Raw genomic sequence first — 15,753 nt, 5'->3', positions numbered from 1 at the left:
ATCTCTTATAGAGTATAAAACATTTCCCTATTTTTCATAGTCATCAAGGTTAACACAGAATTCAGAAATAACCTCAGGATCCTACCCCTTTAAATGTGCTGGATGACAATAGAAGAAGGTAATTAATGTTCAGGGTCAAAAGGTATAACAGAACAAACCTCTACTGAGCTTCTAAAGTCTAGTATAAGAAAACTTGCTTCCTCAGTTCAAAAACTGCAACCTAGCCCTGGTCAGTATGGGTCAGTTGGTTGAGCATCCTCCCATGTACCCAGGGGTGGCCAGTTAGATTGCCAGTCAGGGCATATGCCTGGTTGCAGGCTCTATCCCCAGTAGGGGGAGTGCAGGAGGCAGCCAATTGATGGTTCTCTCTAATCAGTCTCTCTCCCTCTCCCTCTCCCTCTCTCTCAAATCAATAAAATATATTAAAAAAAACTGCAACCTATGTTTCTATCCCTACCTCTTCAGCCTACATATTCTTTAACTGCCTAATTTGTAGCTGTTAAGCCCACCAATACTATATTTGGAAAACTATAACCTAACTCAGTACAATTAAATTCATTCTTCAGCTGTGCTAATATCAAGACTATTTTATAATCATAAGGCCAATTTTATAAAAACAATCCTTTAATGTATACTAAAGCCTACCAATGACCCAAAATCACACTTGTAGTAGCACAATTGCCTTCTTACAATCATGTAAAAACTTCTTTTCTTACTCTTAGATGCAGTAGCTGAATGTAAACAGAAGATTTTTAGGGAACTGTTTTTCTAGAAGCTTGAAAGGAAGTATATAATTATTACCCATTTTTATTAATCTAGTTCATCGCCCATACCTAATCACTAGGAATAGAGACCAACTCAGAATTCTGAAAAAAATACCTTATAGTCTGTGTCCAAACAGCATCAGATTGTGTGGACCAGTAACAGGCAAATGTAATAAAGTAAAAGAAAAAAATGTGTGCTTAAGTCAAAAGGAACCATGAATTTCGTTTTTCCCCCTCCATAACTGGAGAGTACAGTACTATGGGAAGTACCTAATCATGAATTCTGCACCTCAAAGGAAGAATTGCCCACAAATGTTTTGCCGGCAAAACGCTGTTCCTTAAGTACTTAATCTCCTCTCATGTAAAACATACCTGGATCAGTTGCTGATACAATGGCACCGAACAGCAGGCAATCTGTAAAGTAAAAATCTCCCGCAAGTTGTCCAGTTACTTTCATCAGTGTTACACAGCCATACATTATTGACCTGTTCAATAAACATATTTCTACTTTAGAAAAAAAAACATCAACTGTTAAGGAAGTTAGTATATAATAAGAATAAGAAGATGAGTCCACTGTAGTACTTTGTAACTAATCCCAAATTTAATTCATGTCATTTAAATAGGGTAATGCCCTGGCCTTAAGGAAAATTCAAATGACATATCTATGTTAACACATTTTACTGAAAAAGTCCTTAGACTCATTCAGAAATACAACACTGCATAAACCAAATATGCATTATTTTAAAATTATAATTTGAAAGCTAAAACATGTTTTAAGCTGCAAGTACTTACCCAATTACAAAACAAGAAATTGCTGTTCCAAGAAAAGCATACGCTAGAATAGACCCAAGGTTTCGAAAGAAATGTCTCTGACAAAAGAAAAGATTACACTGTGTTAGAATACTTAACAAAATAAAGATTTTCTATTCTAGTGTGCTAATATGAAATGCATTATTCATTAAAGGAAATAAGATATATAATTTTGGTACAGGCATAAATTTCAGCATTTATAAAGGAGAAGGAGAAGAGAAGGGAGGGAAAGCTGGGAAGAACTGTCTGTTTCTGAAGAGTCAAAGATGATAAAGCCCATGGCGTTTAACACTGTTCAAAGTATATGAAATACAAAAGCACTTACTCTTTTCAGACTATATCCTGCATAAAATATGATAGGAGGAAGTAATATGTTGAAAAATACTTCTGGATCAAAAGTAACCTGTTAAAATAAAGAGTTCTTTTAGCAGAATTCCCTTATAACACTTCATATTATATTATCACACTATCAAAAGGAAAAAAAAGGAATGTTAAACTGGTGAAAGGCAAGAATCTTAGTGTGGTAACCAAAAAATATTTCATATAGGATATATGTTGTTTCATTCTCAACCAAATGACAAGGACACAGATTTGGAACAACCAGTTAAGTCAGATCTGTAAAAATGTGTTGAAATACTATATTAAAAACCTTAAAAATAGGAGAAAGCATGAACATATATTTCCTTTAAATGAGACCCAAAACTGATAACATGAAATATGGGGGTACAGCATTATGTTTGGCAAGAGGAAACCGACTTCTTTATGCCTAGGTAATATCTCTAAAGGTATATCCTATATAATAAATATGTAATATATGCCATGAAGTGTAATGACCGACCGCGTAACAACCGGATCATGGATCAGCAGGAGGGTGAGGCAGTAAGCTACAAGTGGGTGGTGGAGAGCTACAGAGGGGGCAGGGCAGCAAGCTATGAGGGGGGGGGCAGGGGAAGCTACAGGAGGGCGGGATAGCGGGCGGAAAGCTACTGGAGGGTGGCAGCGAGCTATTGGCGAGCTACTGGCACACGATTCATGCGCAGGGCTACTAGTAACATAATATTATGGTAAAAAGTTTCTGCACAACTCATTTCTAATCCTGACAGTCCATTTCTTTTAATACTTATTCCCTAGAATAATACAGATGCCCCCTTCTGTTCATAAGGCACTAGTAGGATTTGACATGAACACAAAGCATCTATACACATACCCATGCTACAAGTTCATTTACTAGAACTTTTAAGGAACTGGAATTTTCCCCAGGTAGAAAGAACTCTTGCTGCAAAATAAACTTGAAGTTCATATGAAATTTTAAAAAGCATTCAAGATGGTCAGGAACACAATCAAGTAGTTATAAAAAGCCAAGTCCTGCCAATGTAGAAGATAGAAATGGAGGCAAATGGCCAAGAGTGGGTGGAAACAAAGAGATCTTGAGAAGCTTCAGGAATAGAAACTATGAGGGTAACAGGAGAAAGCAGCTTGAAGAATGTCTGGGAGCTAGTGAGACTGCAACCCAACCTCCTACATAAGGCTCTATGTACAGCCTGGTACAATAACTGACACTCAGATTGAAGCCTCTGAAGTTGTGCCAGATTATGAATCAAAGAAATATTAAATTGTCCTCAGTATAGAATACCATCAAGGCAAGAAAGAATTCAAAAAGATATTAATAGAATATTTTATGTATTATCAACTGAATGTGCTGGAGTACTATAAACTCTAAGGACTATCTGCAAATTGAAAGAAACACTTATAAATCCTGCTTAACTCCATACTGGTTACCATTTATTACAATTGCAAACATCAGAGTGAAAAAAAAGGTTTATAGTACTTAACCTCAATCAGAAAATGAAATGTACAGACATGTTCATTACTCTTCATTACATTACATTCCTTGAGGTTATACTCCATTTTAAAAGGCTAATTATTTTACTAGTAAATATCATTTAAAATTTCATTATTTTTCTCCTGAATCACTTTGCTCCTAATTACCCACTTTTTTTAAAATCAAAATTTCCTTTTAATTAAGAACTTACCTTTCTAAGCATGTCATTATCTTGAATGTTATTGAGTTCATGTGGACTAATTTCGCCTTTCAGTGTATACTCATAAAATTTTCCACTAACATTTACCAATAAGGTAGTTGGGCTTGACTGCACTTCACAGCTCAGGGTCACGTTATTTATATCACTTGGAACATGAATTCCATATCGAAGCACAAGGCCCACAAAAAGACCTGGAAATTAAAAAAAACACACACACAATATTAGCTCTTCTTTCAGACAGAGACTTCTTTTATACCCTATACACATTTTTAAATTGAAAACAGAAAATATTTTATGATAGTCTCATGTGGTTCAGAACCAATTTTTAGACAGAATGCAATTACATTTTAAAGTATTACTAAATTCACAAAGCTGAGAGTCCAATATTCATACAATCCACTGAGACAGAAGGCAAAAACATTCCCTAGGGTAACAACACATATCATTGCATTTCTAGATCAAGATATGAAGAAGTGATTGGGAAGATAACAAAATGAGGAAATAGCTTCAAACCATCTGTACACAGAATATGCTCCAAAGTATCCCAACCTGACAGTGAAATCATGATAGAAATGTGTTTACCACCTCCATCCATTGATTCACAGGACTGCTAAACACACACATATTTCAAGTTACTCCTAAAGCACGTGGCTGGCCAAATAATACACATTTAACAAATTAGAAAGTCAATAATATTTGTAGATTGACTGAGTTCCCCTACTATTAAAAGATCAGATTTTAATTTTAAAATATATACTTCAAAATCAAAACATGAAATAGAAGTCCTGAAACTGGCACTATGATATTAACATATTGCTAGAATTTTACCTGGCTCACCATATTGATATTCAAATATGCACAATGTTCTAGGTAGTATAAACCTATATTGACCAAATCCTATATAATAAAAGGCTAATATGCCAATAGACTGAATGGCGGAACAACTGAACAAAGGAATAACCAGTCACTATGACGTGTGCTGACCACCAGGGGGCAAGCGCGGAACATGGCAGGTGTCGGCCGCAGCGGGATGGTGGAGCAGGTGAAGTGGGGGCGCCAGAACAAGGCGGGGCGCTGGTCGCTGTCATCAGGGCTTCTCCACCTCCCCCTTCTCCTGAGGGGCGATGGGGCCAGCAGCCACCTCTCGCACCCGCTGCCAGCGACAGCCCTGCTCGCACCCACCGCCGGCACCAGCCCTGGCCCCACTCGCACCCGCAGCCAGAGCCACCGCTTGCACTGGCTGCCATCAGCGGGTGCAAGCGGCAGCTGCCAGCCCTGATCGCCCCTAAGGGCTTCTCCACCTCCCCCTACTCCTGAGGGGCGATTGGGACAGCAGCCATTGCTCACACCTGCTGATGGCGCCTGCCCTGCTCACACCTGCTGCTGGTGCTGGCCCCAATTGCTCCACACCATCAGTGGGTGCGAGCAGGACTGGCTGCCATCAGCACATAGGAGCAGCAGTGGGAGAGGAGCTGCTGGCAGACAGGGGACTGGGGACCATGGTGGGAGGGGCCGGATGGGGGCACAGAGGATGGGCCAAGACACGCCCCTGTGCCCACTGCAGCCTCGTGGCCCACAGTTCCTTTCAAGGTGCATGAATTCGTGCATTGGGCCCTAGTTTTTTAATAACAGCTTTATTGAGATATAATTCACAAACCATAAAGTTTACCCTTTTAAACTATACAATTTGGTGGCTTTTAGCATATTCACAAAGTTGTATATTGATCACTACTATCTAATTTTAAAAAAATTTCATTGCTCCAAAAAGAAACCCCATACCTATTAGCAGTCACTCTCCATTTCCCCTACCCCAACTCCCAGCCCCTGGAAACCACTAATCCATTTTCTCTACATATAAATTTGCCTATTCTGAACATTTCATATAAATAGAATCCTACAATATGTGACCTTTGGTCTGACTTCTTTCACTTAGCATGTTTTCAAGGTTTATCCACATTGTAGCATGAATCAGAACTTAATTCCCTTTTATGGTCAAATAATATTACATTATGTAGATATACCTCAACTACAAATTAAATTTCTAGAACTTTCTTTAACTCCAAAATTCACAGTATATCCCTATTAGTTACATTTTACCTTCTTATCTCGTTTTACTCTAACCGGTCAGCCATTCTTTTAGTATATATGTGAATGGAGTACTAGCCTAAGTAGGCCTGCAGGGCTCAGAGATGAAAACAAGATCTTTCCTCCAATTATCTCTAAGTCCAGTTAGCAAAACAAACAAACAAACAAAAAAACAGACTGAATAAACAATTATAGCTATATATAATCAAAGAAGAAAAGAGGTACCTAACCAAGCATGAGGGAGTGGGACATTAGGAAAGTCTTTCCAGAGGCATCACCTAAGCAGGTAACAAAGTAAAAGAAAGGTTTTCCAGGTAGGCAGAACAGCAGTATATATCCAGTCCAGAAGAGTGAGAGAATACAGACCATTCAGGGAATCACATGCTGTTCACTATGGCTGGGATATAAAGTGACAAGAGTTGAGGTGCTAAAGATCATCAGGAGGTGAATCATAAAAGACATTGCATGTTGAAGAAGGGAGTTTAAACTTTATCCTGAAATCAAAAGGAAGTCATAGAAGGGTTATAAGCAGGGGGCTTGACATCAGATTTCTATTTTAGAAAGACTGGTCTAGACTACAGAGGATCAAAAAGGTCAGATAGAGGGCCACTGAAGTCATCCAGGCACTAAGAGTTAGGGCCTAATATAAGAGAGTAGAGACAGGGTGATTTTTAGAAGACATTATCTTTCAGAATGATTTGGTAAGCAAGCAGACTGGGAGGAAAAAGGGTGATGAAAGACTAAGCAGCCTGAACTAACCTGGCAACTAGGTGGGTAAGCTGTTCTGAGCAACCAGGTGGATAGCAGGGCCATTCAGTGAGACAGGTAACAGATTTACTGGGGGAAATGCACAGTTCAGTATTGGACATGTTGAGTTTGATGTACCTGTGACACATGCACAGTTGAGTATGTGGGATCTGGAGCTCAAGGAAGGGGGATTGGTCTCTCAACTGGAGATGCACACTTATCAGTCAGAAGATGATTGAGTCAGGTGCAGAGGAAATTACCTGGGGAGCAAATATAATGGGAAGAGGAATATGGATATAGGGCTGGGGTTTTAGCCCAAGATTTAATAGCTAACATGAAAATGCTGGTAGAGGAAGAGGAGCTGATGAAAGAATCTAGGAAGGGAAAGCCACAGGAGTAGGAAAAAAGAGAAGGAAGTGAGAAACTGCAAATGCTGCAGCAAAGTAAAAAAAAAAAAAAAAAAAAAAGACAGGCATTAAAGAGTCCATTGGGGTTGGCAACAGGAAGGTCATAGGTGACCCTGGTAAGAGCAGTTTCAGTGTAGTAGTAGGGGCAGAGGCCAGCCAGCGTGGGAAGTGATGAGGCAGAAATAGCAGGTATAAGAGCAGTAGTTGGTCAGGAAGGGGGAGGGACTGGGGATGAGGGATCCTTTAGTTTTTTTTTTAAAGTGAGAAGCAATGATTAAATGGTGAACAGTACAATGACATCAACTTTTTTTTAATCCTTACCCAAGGACATACTTAGAGAGAAGAGGGGGAAAGAGAAACATTGATGCAAGAGACTGATCGGCTACCTTCTCTACGTGTCTCGAATGGGGATTGAACCCGCAACCCAGGTATACACCCTGACCAGGAATCGAACCAACAACCTTTCGGTACACAGGATGACCAACTGAGCCATTCTGGCTGGGCTTAAGAAAAGTTTTAACAATGGTTCAGATTTAAAATAAATGAACAAGCCCTAGCCAGTTTGGCTCAGTGGATACAGTGTTGGCCTGAGGACCAAAGGGTTCCAGGTTCGATTCCGGTCAAGGGCATGTACCTTGGTTGCAGGCTACTCCTGGGCCCAGGCTCTGGTCGGAGGCAACCTATCAATATGTTTCTCTCACATAGATGTTTGTCTCTGTCTTTTCCTCTCTCTTCCACTCTCCCTAAAAATCAATGGAAAAATATCCTCGGGTGAGGATAAAATAAAATAAATGAACAATACACTTTGAAAATATCTCACCTACAGAAAACAAAATTAAAAAGTGACAAATGGGTATCACCTGTGTTTGATAAATAACTTGGGAGAGGAAAGATCCAGTCAATTCTGTCTACATGATATAGTAATAGCTCTTTCCTCTACTATTTCACAAGAGCTCTTAAGAGGCTCAGTTAAAGTTTTCCCTTTATACATGTGTAGAAATCACAGCTACACTACTACAAACACTAATAACAGCAGCATAAATTCTTTCCATGTCACTAAGCCTGACTCTGAAGGAAAAGTACCCAATGCTGAAATGTCACTGGGTACCCTGATGAAGACTCAGCACTTGGACAAATTTGAGACATACACCTTGGCAGTTAAAACACCAGCAAGGAGAATAATTACTGAGGTTGGAAAAACTCAAGATCCTCTTCTTACAGCATCAGACATCTGAAAAATTGAAATTTATTTGAATAAAGTTGACAAATCAAGTTAATTTGGGTTCTGTGAAAGGTCAAATCCTAATCATGGAGTTAAAACAATTCTCAATAAAGAGAACCTAAACAAAAAGAGTGCTTTGCTAGGGGGACAAGACAGAAACCTCTAGTCTCCTACACAGGCAGAGGCACAAAAATTATTGATATCATGAAATTTAAAATGAACACTAACAGGCAAAAAAAGAACACAACCCCGAAGAGATATATTTCACAGGACAGAGAGGTCCCACTCCTCTTACATATTTCTGACCCTCTTATGCTAAAGCCCTCTCGAGGTTGAAGAACCCAGTATCACCCAAAGGCCCCACCATTGGTTTTCTAATTTATTTCAGCCCATTCTTCCAGGTTATTACACTATAAGCCTCTGATAGTAAAAAATATGCAAGGAACATCACTGGTGTATTAGGTGTGATCAAAACTGATAAAATTTCCACATATTAAAAAGTATATGTGTGTATGTTGTATTTATATGTCGATAATATTTATCGACTTCTTGAAGAATGCTTAGATCCTATCTTAAAAGCTCAATGAATTTCAAGATAGGCAAAAAAAAATCAATGGTTTTGTTCACTTCTGGTTAGTTTTACATGTTTTTAGTAGTATTCATCTGTTTGTGTCCTACAAATCCCCCAACCTTTATCCTCCTTCTCAAGCCCTCAATTTCACTGCCTATGTTTCTGAGAAGCTGGAGGCCATTTGATATAAGCTGTCTCAATTCCAAGCCTCTCCATCTCAATATGAGCTAACTTCTCATGAGCTTCCCTCTCAGAAATAATCAACCACTTTTCCAAGAAAATCCTTTCACCTGGAACCTTGAGCCAATCCCATCCCAACTGTCACTGCATATATCAGTTGATCTTCATAACCTTATGAAGTAGATATTATTATAAATCCCTCACTCATTATTTCCTCATCTATAAAATGGGGATAAATGACTTGCCCAAAATTATTTGGCAATAAGTAACAAAGACAGAACTGAAATCTGGGTTTTCCCTTTCCAAAGATGTTATAATTTTCTAATCATCTCGCTCTCACATCAGTACTAACTTCTCCAGTGGCTTATATCTCCATTCTCTCAAAGCCCTCCCTCACAATCCACCTCCAAAATCCCTACAAATTTCAGTATTATCCCCCTACATATTTCATCTCGTGAAATTTAGTAAAGTATGGTATAGAAGTAAAAGCATAAGTTTGTAATCATATAGATGTATAAATTCTGGTTCCATTAAGTTCTAGTCTGTAACCTTAGGGTAAATAATTTCTCAGTGAACCTGTTTCACCAAATGTAATTGATCATAATACTAATTTGTTTTGTCTTCACAGTTAAGTTTTATTGTTTTAACATAAGGCAATGTGGCCAAGGGCTAAGAAAATGAGGCTTTTGAGCCAGAGTGACGGAGCTTGAATCCTGGCTCAATACTTACAAGTTATTTGATTTCAAGCAGGTCATATATTCATTCCGTGCCCCAATTTCCTCATCTGTAAAATGGGGAAGATAACAGTACCAACCTCACAGGGTTGTTATGAGCTTTAAATGAAGTGATACTTATAGAGTGCCTAGCAGTATCTAATACATTGTACTGCTCAATAATCATTACCTATTAAGTCACTAGGTTGTAAGTGCTTTGTGGGAAGGGGTGACTCACATCTGTATTTCCCATAACTCATATATCAAAGGCACTTAATATTTATTAATGAATCACATTAATTGAGCACAGGACTCTGGATGCTGTAAGTTTAAGGCAAAGTAAATATTTTGTCCCTGTCTTGCTTTTTATACCTTCTGTAAGTACACAGCAGTGAGTGATCACTTTTCAGACTTCCTGACAATTTTTACTACTGGCAACTCACTTTTAAGCTTCTTAAGCAAACTATCCCAATGAACAAAAACACTTGGGTGCTTTGACATTGTAGAAACTAACTGCACTGACAATTTAATAAGTTTTTAAATCTTCTTCTCAAAAACATAAAGGAGAGACTTATTTTAAAAAGCATTTCCCCAGGACTTAGGTAGATAAACAGACATCACAGAAATAAAATCATCAGTGGACTGAATTTTAGAGGTCTGGACATTCCCAGAGTAAAAAGCCTTTTCACCTGGAAGTCAAACTGAAAACGAAAGGTCTTAAAATCATATATTACCATAATAGCCAGGATGGTATAAGAGTCGTAAGAAAAGGTAAATGGCAGACAGTAATTGGGATTAGAAAACCTCAATTTCCATGGCATTGAAACTACTTTGGCTCAATCTTATCTATTCTCAAACTGCACTTGGGAATTAGTCAGGAGGTTGTTCCTCCACAATACCCACAGCCTATAGTAAGAAAATGGGACAGCTAAAGAATGCCAAGCCCGACCGGCATGGTTCAGTGGCTGAGTGTTGACCTATGAACCAGGAGGTCACGGTTCAATTCCGGGTAGTCAGGGCATATGACCGGGTTGGAGGCTTGATCCCCAGTAGGGGGTGTGCAGGAGGCAGCCGATCACTGATTCTCATCATTGATGTTTCTCACTCTCTCTCCTTCTCCCTTCCTCTTTGAAACCAATAAAAATATATTTTTTTAAAAAAGAATGCCAAGTTGTAGCAAATCAACCACTTTTCCACTTTATATTCCACAAGAGATACCCTTGTTTTTCCTTCACAAAATACTAACACTCAGGTGCCCCATTCTTTTTTATTAACTTAGAAATTAGAAACATCAGGAAATGCAATTAGTAATCCCACTTTTTTACTTCATTCCAAGAAGTAGATGAGGATAATTATATCAAAGAGCAAATATATTCAAGGCAATTCTAAGTCTCTATTTGATTTTTTAAAAAATACGGTTGCCTGGCCAGTGTGGCTCAGTGGTTGAGCGTTGACCTATGAACCAGGAGGTTGCAGTTTGATTTCTGATCAGGACATATGTCTGGTTTGCAGGCTCGATCCCCAGTGTGGGGCATGCTGGAGGCAGCCAGTCATTGATTCTTTCTCATCATTGATGTTTCTATCTCTCCCTCCCCCTTTCTCTCTAAAATCAATAAAAATATATTTTAAAAATATTGTTTGCCTCTTAATTTATAAGACTGAGCAATTAAAAGAAACAGTTCTGAGCCTAACCTGAAAAAAATGCAAATTATAACAGCAATAATAATAGTATCATAGCTATAATTTATTGAGTACTTACTTAGGAGTCAGGTACTAAACTAAAAACATTTCTTCCTCACAAAAATCCTATTATCATTGTTCCAGATTTATAGATGACAGTGTAAGAGGGTAAGTGACTTGCCTAAGACCACACAGAACGGACAGTAAACCAGGTCTGATTCTAAAGCAGGGGCTGGCAAACTACAGTGCCAATATGTTTTTATATGACCCAAGAGCTAAGAATGATTTTTACATTCTTAAAGGTTTGTGAAGAAGGAGGAGGAGGAGGAAGAAAGAAGAAGGAGAAGAAGAAAATGCAACAGAGACACAGAGACTTATGTGAAATGGAGTTGACGATACTATCTGGACCTTTACAGAAAAAAAAAAAAAAAACTACAGATGTCTGGTCTAAAGCCTTGCACCTTTAACCACTATGTCACACTATCTCTTATTGGAAGAGGTTTTTGTGATGAATTCCTTATTGTAGCACCATACTACTCATTTGGCATTTAATCAAATTTAAGATGCAATTATTTTCTTTATATGACCTACCCAAGAAGGGTAAGTTCCTTGGAGGTAGGGATCTTATATTTCTTTGTATTTTCTGTGCCTAAAATGTAGTAGGCTGATTAGCAAATGCTTGTTCAGGATAGTAAATAAAGCACACGGTGTTTTCCAGAGAAATTATATAGAGATGCACATAGCTTATCCAGCCAACTTAGCTTAAGGGGTGCTACAAATAAAATGCAAAAAAATGAAAACCATCTAAGATATCTAAAAATTAAGAATCCTAGGAAGCAGAGATATTTTGCACACAGGCTTAGAATTGTATTATCTTACAAATGAAAAATAGACCTGAGTTCACACATTTTCTTGATGCACACAACTATATTTCTTTGCTTCCCTTGAGATACACATTCCAGAAGTCTATATTTACTGGGAAAGGGTGTATGGGGTGTATGCATAGGGAAATGTCTTTTTGTGTCAAGGCTTCTTCTACCTTTATGCAAGTCTGAGAAATGAAGTTCAACAAGCTCATCAGTTTAAGCCTGTTCCAAATGAAGGTAATATTCACCCATATACTGCACAGAAAGAATCGTTTGTCCTCCAGAATCTCTTTGGCCACATACACTCTCATAGGCATCTTAGTTTAAAACAGCAATATACATCTTTTCCTCTCAGGAGGCTCCAGCACAGGCCAAAATGCTTTGAGCCCATGGTTTGATTTGCCCATCTCCCCTCAGGACCAAAAAATATAAATAAATAAATAAATAAATAAATAAATAAATAACCTCAAGAAAAAGCACACCAAGACACAAGAACTGAAGCCATTTACTCAATGATCTGTCAATAACCTTATGCCACCAGCAAGTCATACTGAATGTGTATGGTGTTCCTAATTACTGTTTGGCTTAACTGTCCTTATCATCATTATAGTACAACACACTGCTGGAAGATCTTTAACTCTTCCTTGTCCTCCTCTCAGTACGCTTGAATTGAAAGGGTAAACCATACGTACATGCATATCAGATTTTGCAAACATAGTACAAAATGCCTAAGCCTTCTTTAGCTTCTTTAGCGGTTCGGTTTTTACTTGGGCTACAGGGTAGTAAGGTCCTCAATTTCCATCACGAAAGGACAGGGCATAGCAATAACTGGGTGATGGGTAAAGGTGGACTCTGGCTCCAAAACAACACCAGGTTCCGAGCAGTAGAGATATTGTTGTAGCTTCAATGTACTCTAAACAAACTGACAACCTCAGAGTAAAGGATCCCTAGGATGTCTTCCCCTCCCCCAGTTCCCAGCCTAATCCGAGACACCGCACCCACTGCCTTCCAGTCCTCAGTCCCAGGTCCCCAGCTTGGAAGGCATAGGCAAGGGGGTGCAGAAGAAAAAGGGGGTGGGGTCAGAGGGAAAAAATATGTGGACAGGCAGAGGAAAGGGCGGTGCGAGGCAGGCAAAATGGGGTGTGAGGCTGAGGAGGAAATGGGGTGAAGCAGAGAAACAGGGAGCATAGCAGAAAAAAGGGGTCGAGAAAGAGAATCAGGGATTGGGGGAGGGGGAGAGGCAAAAAATGGAAGTAATCAGAAGAACTCAACATAGGCCCAGCAGCACCAGGGGAGACCAAGCTGCCAGCAGGCAGAGGAAGGGGGAGCGCCAGGGGCGGACATGGGGATGAGGCACTTGCCATAAATCATTGCCAGGCCGGTTTCGTGAAGGAAGCGGGCCCGGCGGTGCTTGAAGAGCCAGATCGTGAGAATGGTGAGGGTGAGCAGCAAGATGAAGATAAGCAGATTGGCGCTGTCCTGCCGGTGGCTCTCCTCAGCTTGCTTCTCGGATACAATCTCCTCGTCCATGGCTCTCACCGCTCTGCCAGCGCCTTCCGAAGCCCTGGCCCAGCCAAAGACGCCCAGTGCAAGGAGCAACCAGAGAGGCCGAGAGAGCCTGTGGGCCCAGGGGCCGTTGCCGCCAACACTCCGGGGGAGGGTGGAACGCAGCCAACCTCGCGGAGCCATGATTCCCCCCGCCCCCCACCCCACTCCTCAACCCTTCTCCGCCCGAAGTCCGACCACTCCCCTAGGCCTCACGGGAAGGGGGCGGGGCCGCGAGGAAGCTGGCTGAGCGCGCTCCACCGCCGCTGCTGCTGCCGCCACTGCCACCGCCCCTGCCTCACTTAAAGGGACCACGACACTCACAGCTCGCTCTGCTAGGTCCCTTCGCCCTCTGTCCACCAGCTCCTCCTAGCACAGCACACGGACACTAGGGCGCTGCCAGGGAATGAAAGGCCTTCGAATATAGTCCACTGCCTTCTGGAAAAGAAACCTCTGTTCAGTGTAATCAAACAGTGGCAGATTGGGCTAGGCCTGCTTTGACCCTATTAGAGCTCTCAGGGGAATGGATCTTTCAAAACTCATCTCAGTAGTCCCCCAGTGTCTCTTAACAATATAAGAAGTTGTCCCCTTGGGAGTGGCCTAAATCTCTGTAATTTAAATCGGATTCTCCTTGTTCTGTCCTCATTGAAAAACAACACTAGTAGTCCATAAAAGAATGAATTCAAAGGCAAGGATTATGCATGTATGTAAGTTCGATTTCTTTTCATATAAACACCTGACATAATTCATCTCTCACATTGGGAACCTATGTAGAGAAACTCACCAATCTCACAAAGGAGATTCATTCGGTTTGTGCTTAAATTTACCCATGCTCCAAACAATCCCTTTCCTTCCCCAAGAAATCTTCTGTGGTGTGGCCTGGTCTCTCCATCTCCTCTTGCTCCTTTTTCCTGCTATTTTTTTTAAAAAATTAATTGTATTTATTCAATTACAGTTTACATTCAATATTATTTTGTATTACTTTCAGGTGTACAGCATAGTGGTTAGACAATCATATACTTTACAAAGTGTCCCCCTCCCAATAATTCCAGTAGCTACCAGGCACCATACTTTGATATTAAAATACAATTGATTATATTTTCTATGCTGTACTTCACATCCCTATGATTATTTTGTAACTACCACCTGTACTTCTCAATCCCTTCACCTTTTTCATCCAGTTCCCCACCCCCCACCCCACCCCCTGTCCTTCTGGCTTAGTATGTTCTCTATCGTGGAGTCTATTTCTGATTTATTTGTTCACTTATATTGTTCTTCAGATTCCACACGTAAGTGAAATTACATGAAATTTGTCTTTCACTGTTTGGCTTATTTTATTTGGCATAATACCTTCTCGTTCCATCAATGCTGTTCCAAATGGAAATATTTCACTATTTTTTATGGCCGAGTAATGTTTCACTATATATACATACCACTACATTTTTGTCATCTATTGATGGACACTAGGTTGCTTCCATAGCTTGGCTATTGCAAATAACGCTGCAATGAACATAGAGGTGCATATATTCCTCCAAATTAGTGTTTTGGGTTTCTTAGTATATATACCCAGAAGTGGAATCACTGGGTCATAAGGCAGTTCCATTTTTAATTATTGGAGAAACCTCCATAATTTTTTTCATAGTGGCTGCACAAATCTGCATTCTCACCAACGCTGCACAAGGGTTCCATTTTCTCCACATTCTCACCAACACTTGTTGTTTGTTGATTTATCAATGATAGCCATTTTGACAGGTATGAGGTGATATCTTATTGTAGTTTTAATTTGCATTTCTCTGATTAGTGACATAGAGCATCTTTTCATGTCTTTTGGCCATCTGCATGTCCTCTTTGGAGAAGTGTCTATTCAGGTCCTTTGCACAATTTTTAATTGGATTGTTTGTTTTCTTGGTGTTGAGTTGTATGAGTTCTTTAAAAATTGTAGATATTGTACCCAGCCACCATGGCTCAGTGGTTGAGTGTTGACCTATGAACCATGAGGTCACAGTTTGATTCCCAGTCAGGGCACATGTCTGGCTTGTGGACTCGATCCCCAGTGTGGAGCATGCAGGAGGCAGCCGATCCATGATTCTCTCGCATCATTGATGTTTCTATCTCTCCCTC

At 39.9% G+C, this 15,753-nt stretch overlaps 1 protein-coding gene across 1 annotated transcript in view; it reads right to left on the bottom strand.

The window, feature by feature from the left end:
* The window catches only part of SLC9A6 (solute carrier family 9 member A6), a 60,970-nt gene extending 47,038 nt beyond the window's left edge, over window positions 1-13,932 (bottom strand). The window contains exons 1-5 of the mRNA XM_080653298.1: window positions 13,449-13,932; window positions 3,608-3,807; window positions 1,900-1,977; window positions 1,557-1,633; window positions 1,137-1,249 (exon numbers count right to left, since the gene is read on the bottom strand). Of these exons, the coding sequence (XP_080509424.1) occupies window positions 1,137-1,249; window positions 1,557-1,633; window positions 1,900-1,977; window positions 3,608-3,807; window positions 13,449-13,776 (796 nt within the window). The 5' untranslated portion in view covers window positions 13,777-13,932. The remainder of the gene's footprint in view (window positions 1-1,136; window positions 1,250-1,556; window positions 1,634-1,899; window positions 1,978-3,607; window positions 3,808-13,448) is intronic.
* Window positions 13,933-15,753: the final 1,821 nt, after the last annotated feature.

Source organism: Plecotus auritus, assembly GCF_963455305.1.
Source record: "Plecotus auritus genome assembly, chromosome: X".
NCBI lineage: Eukaryota > Metazoa > Chordata > Mammalia > Chiroptera > Vespertilionidae > Plecotus > Plecotus auritus.
Note: the sequence above shows the minus strand (reverse complement) of the source record. Positions and strands in the feature narration are given on the sequence as shown.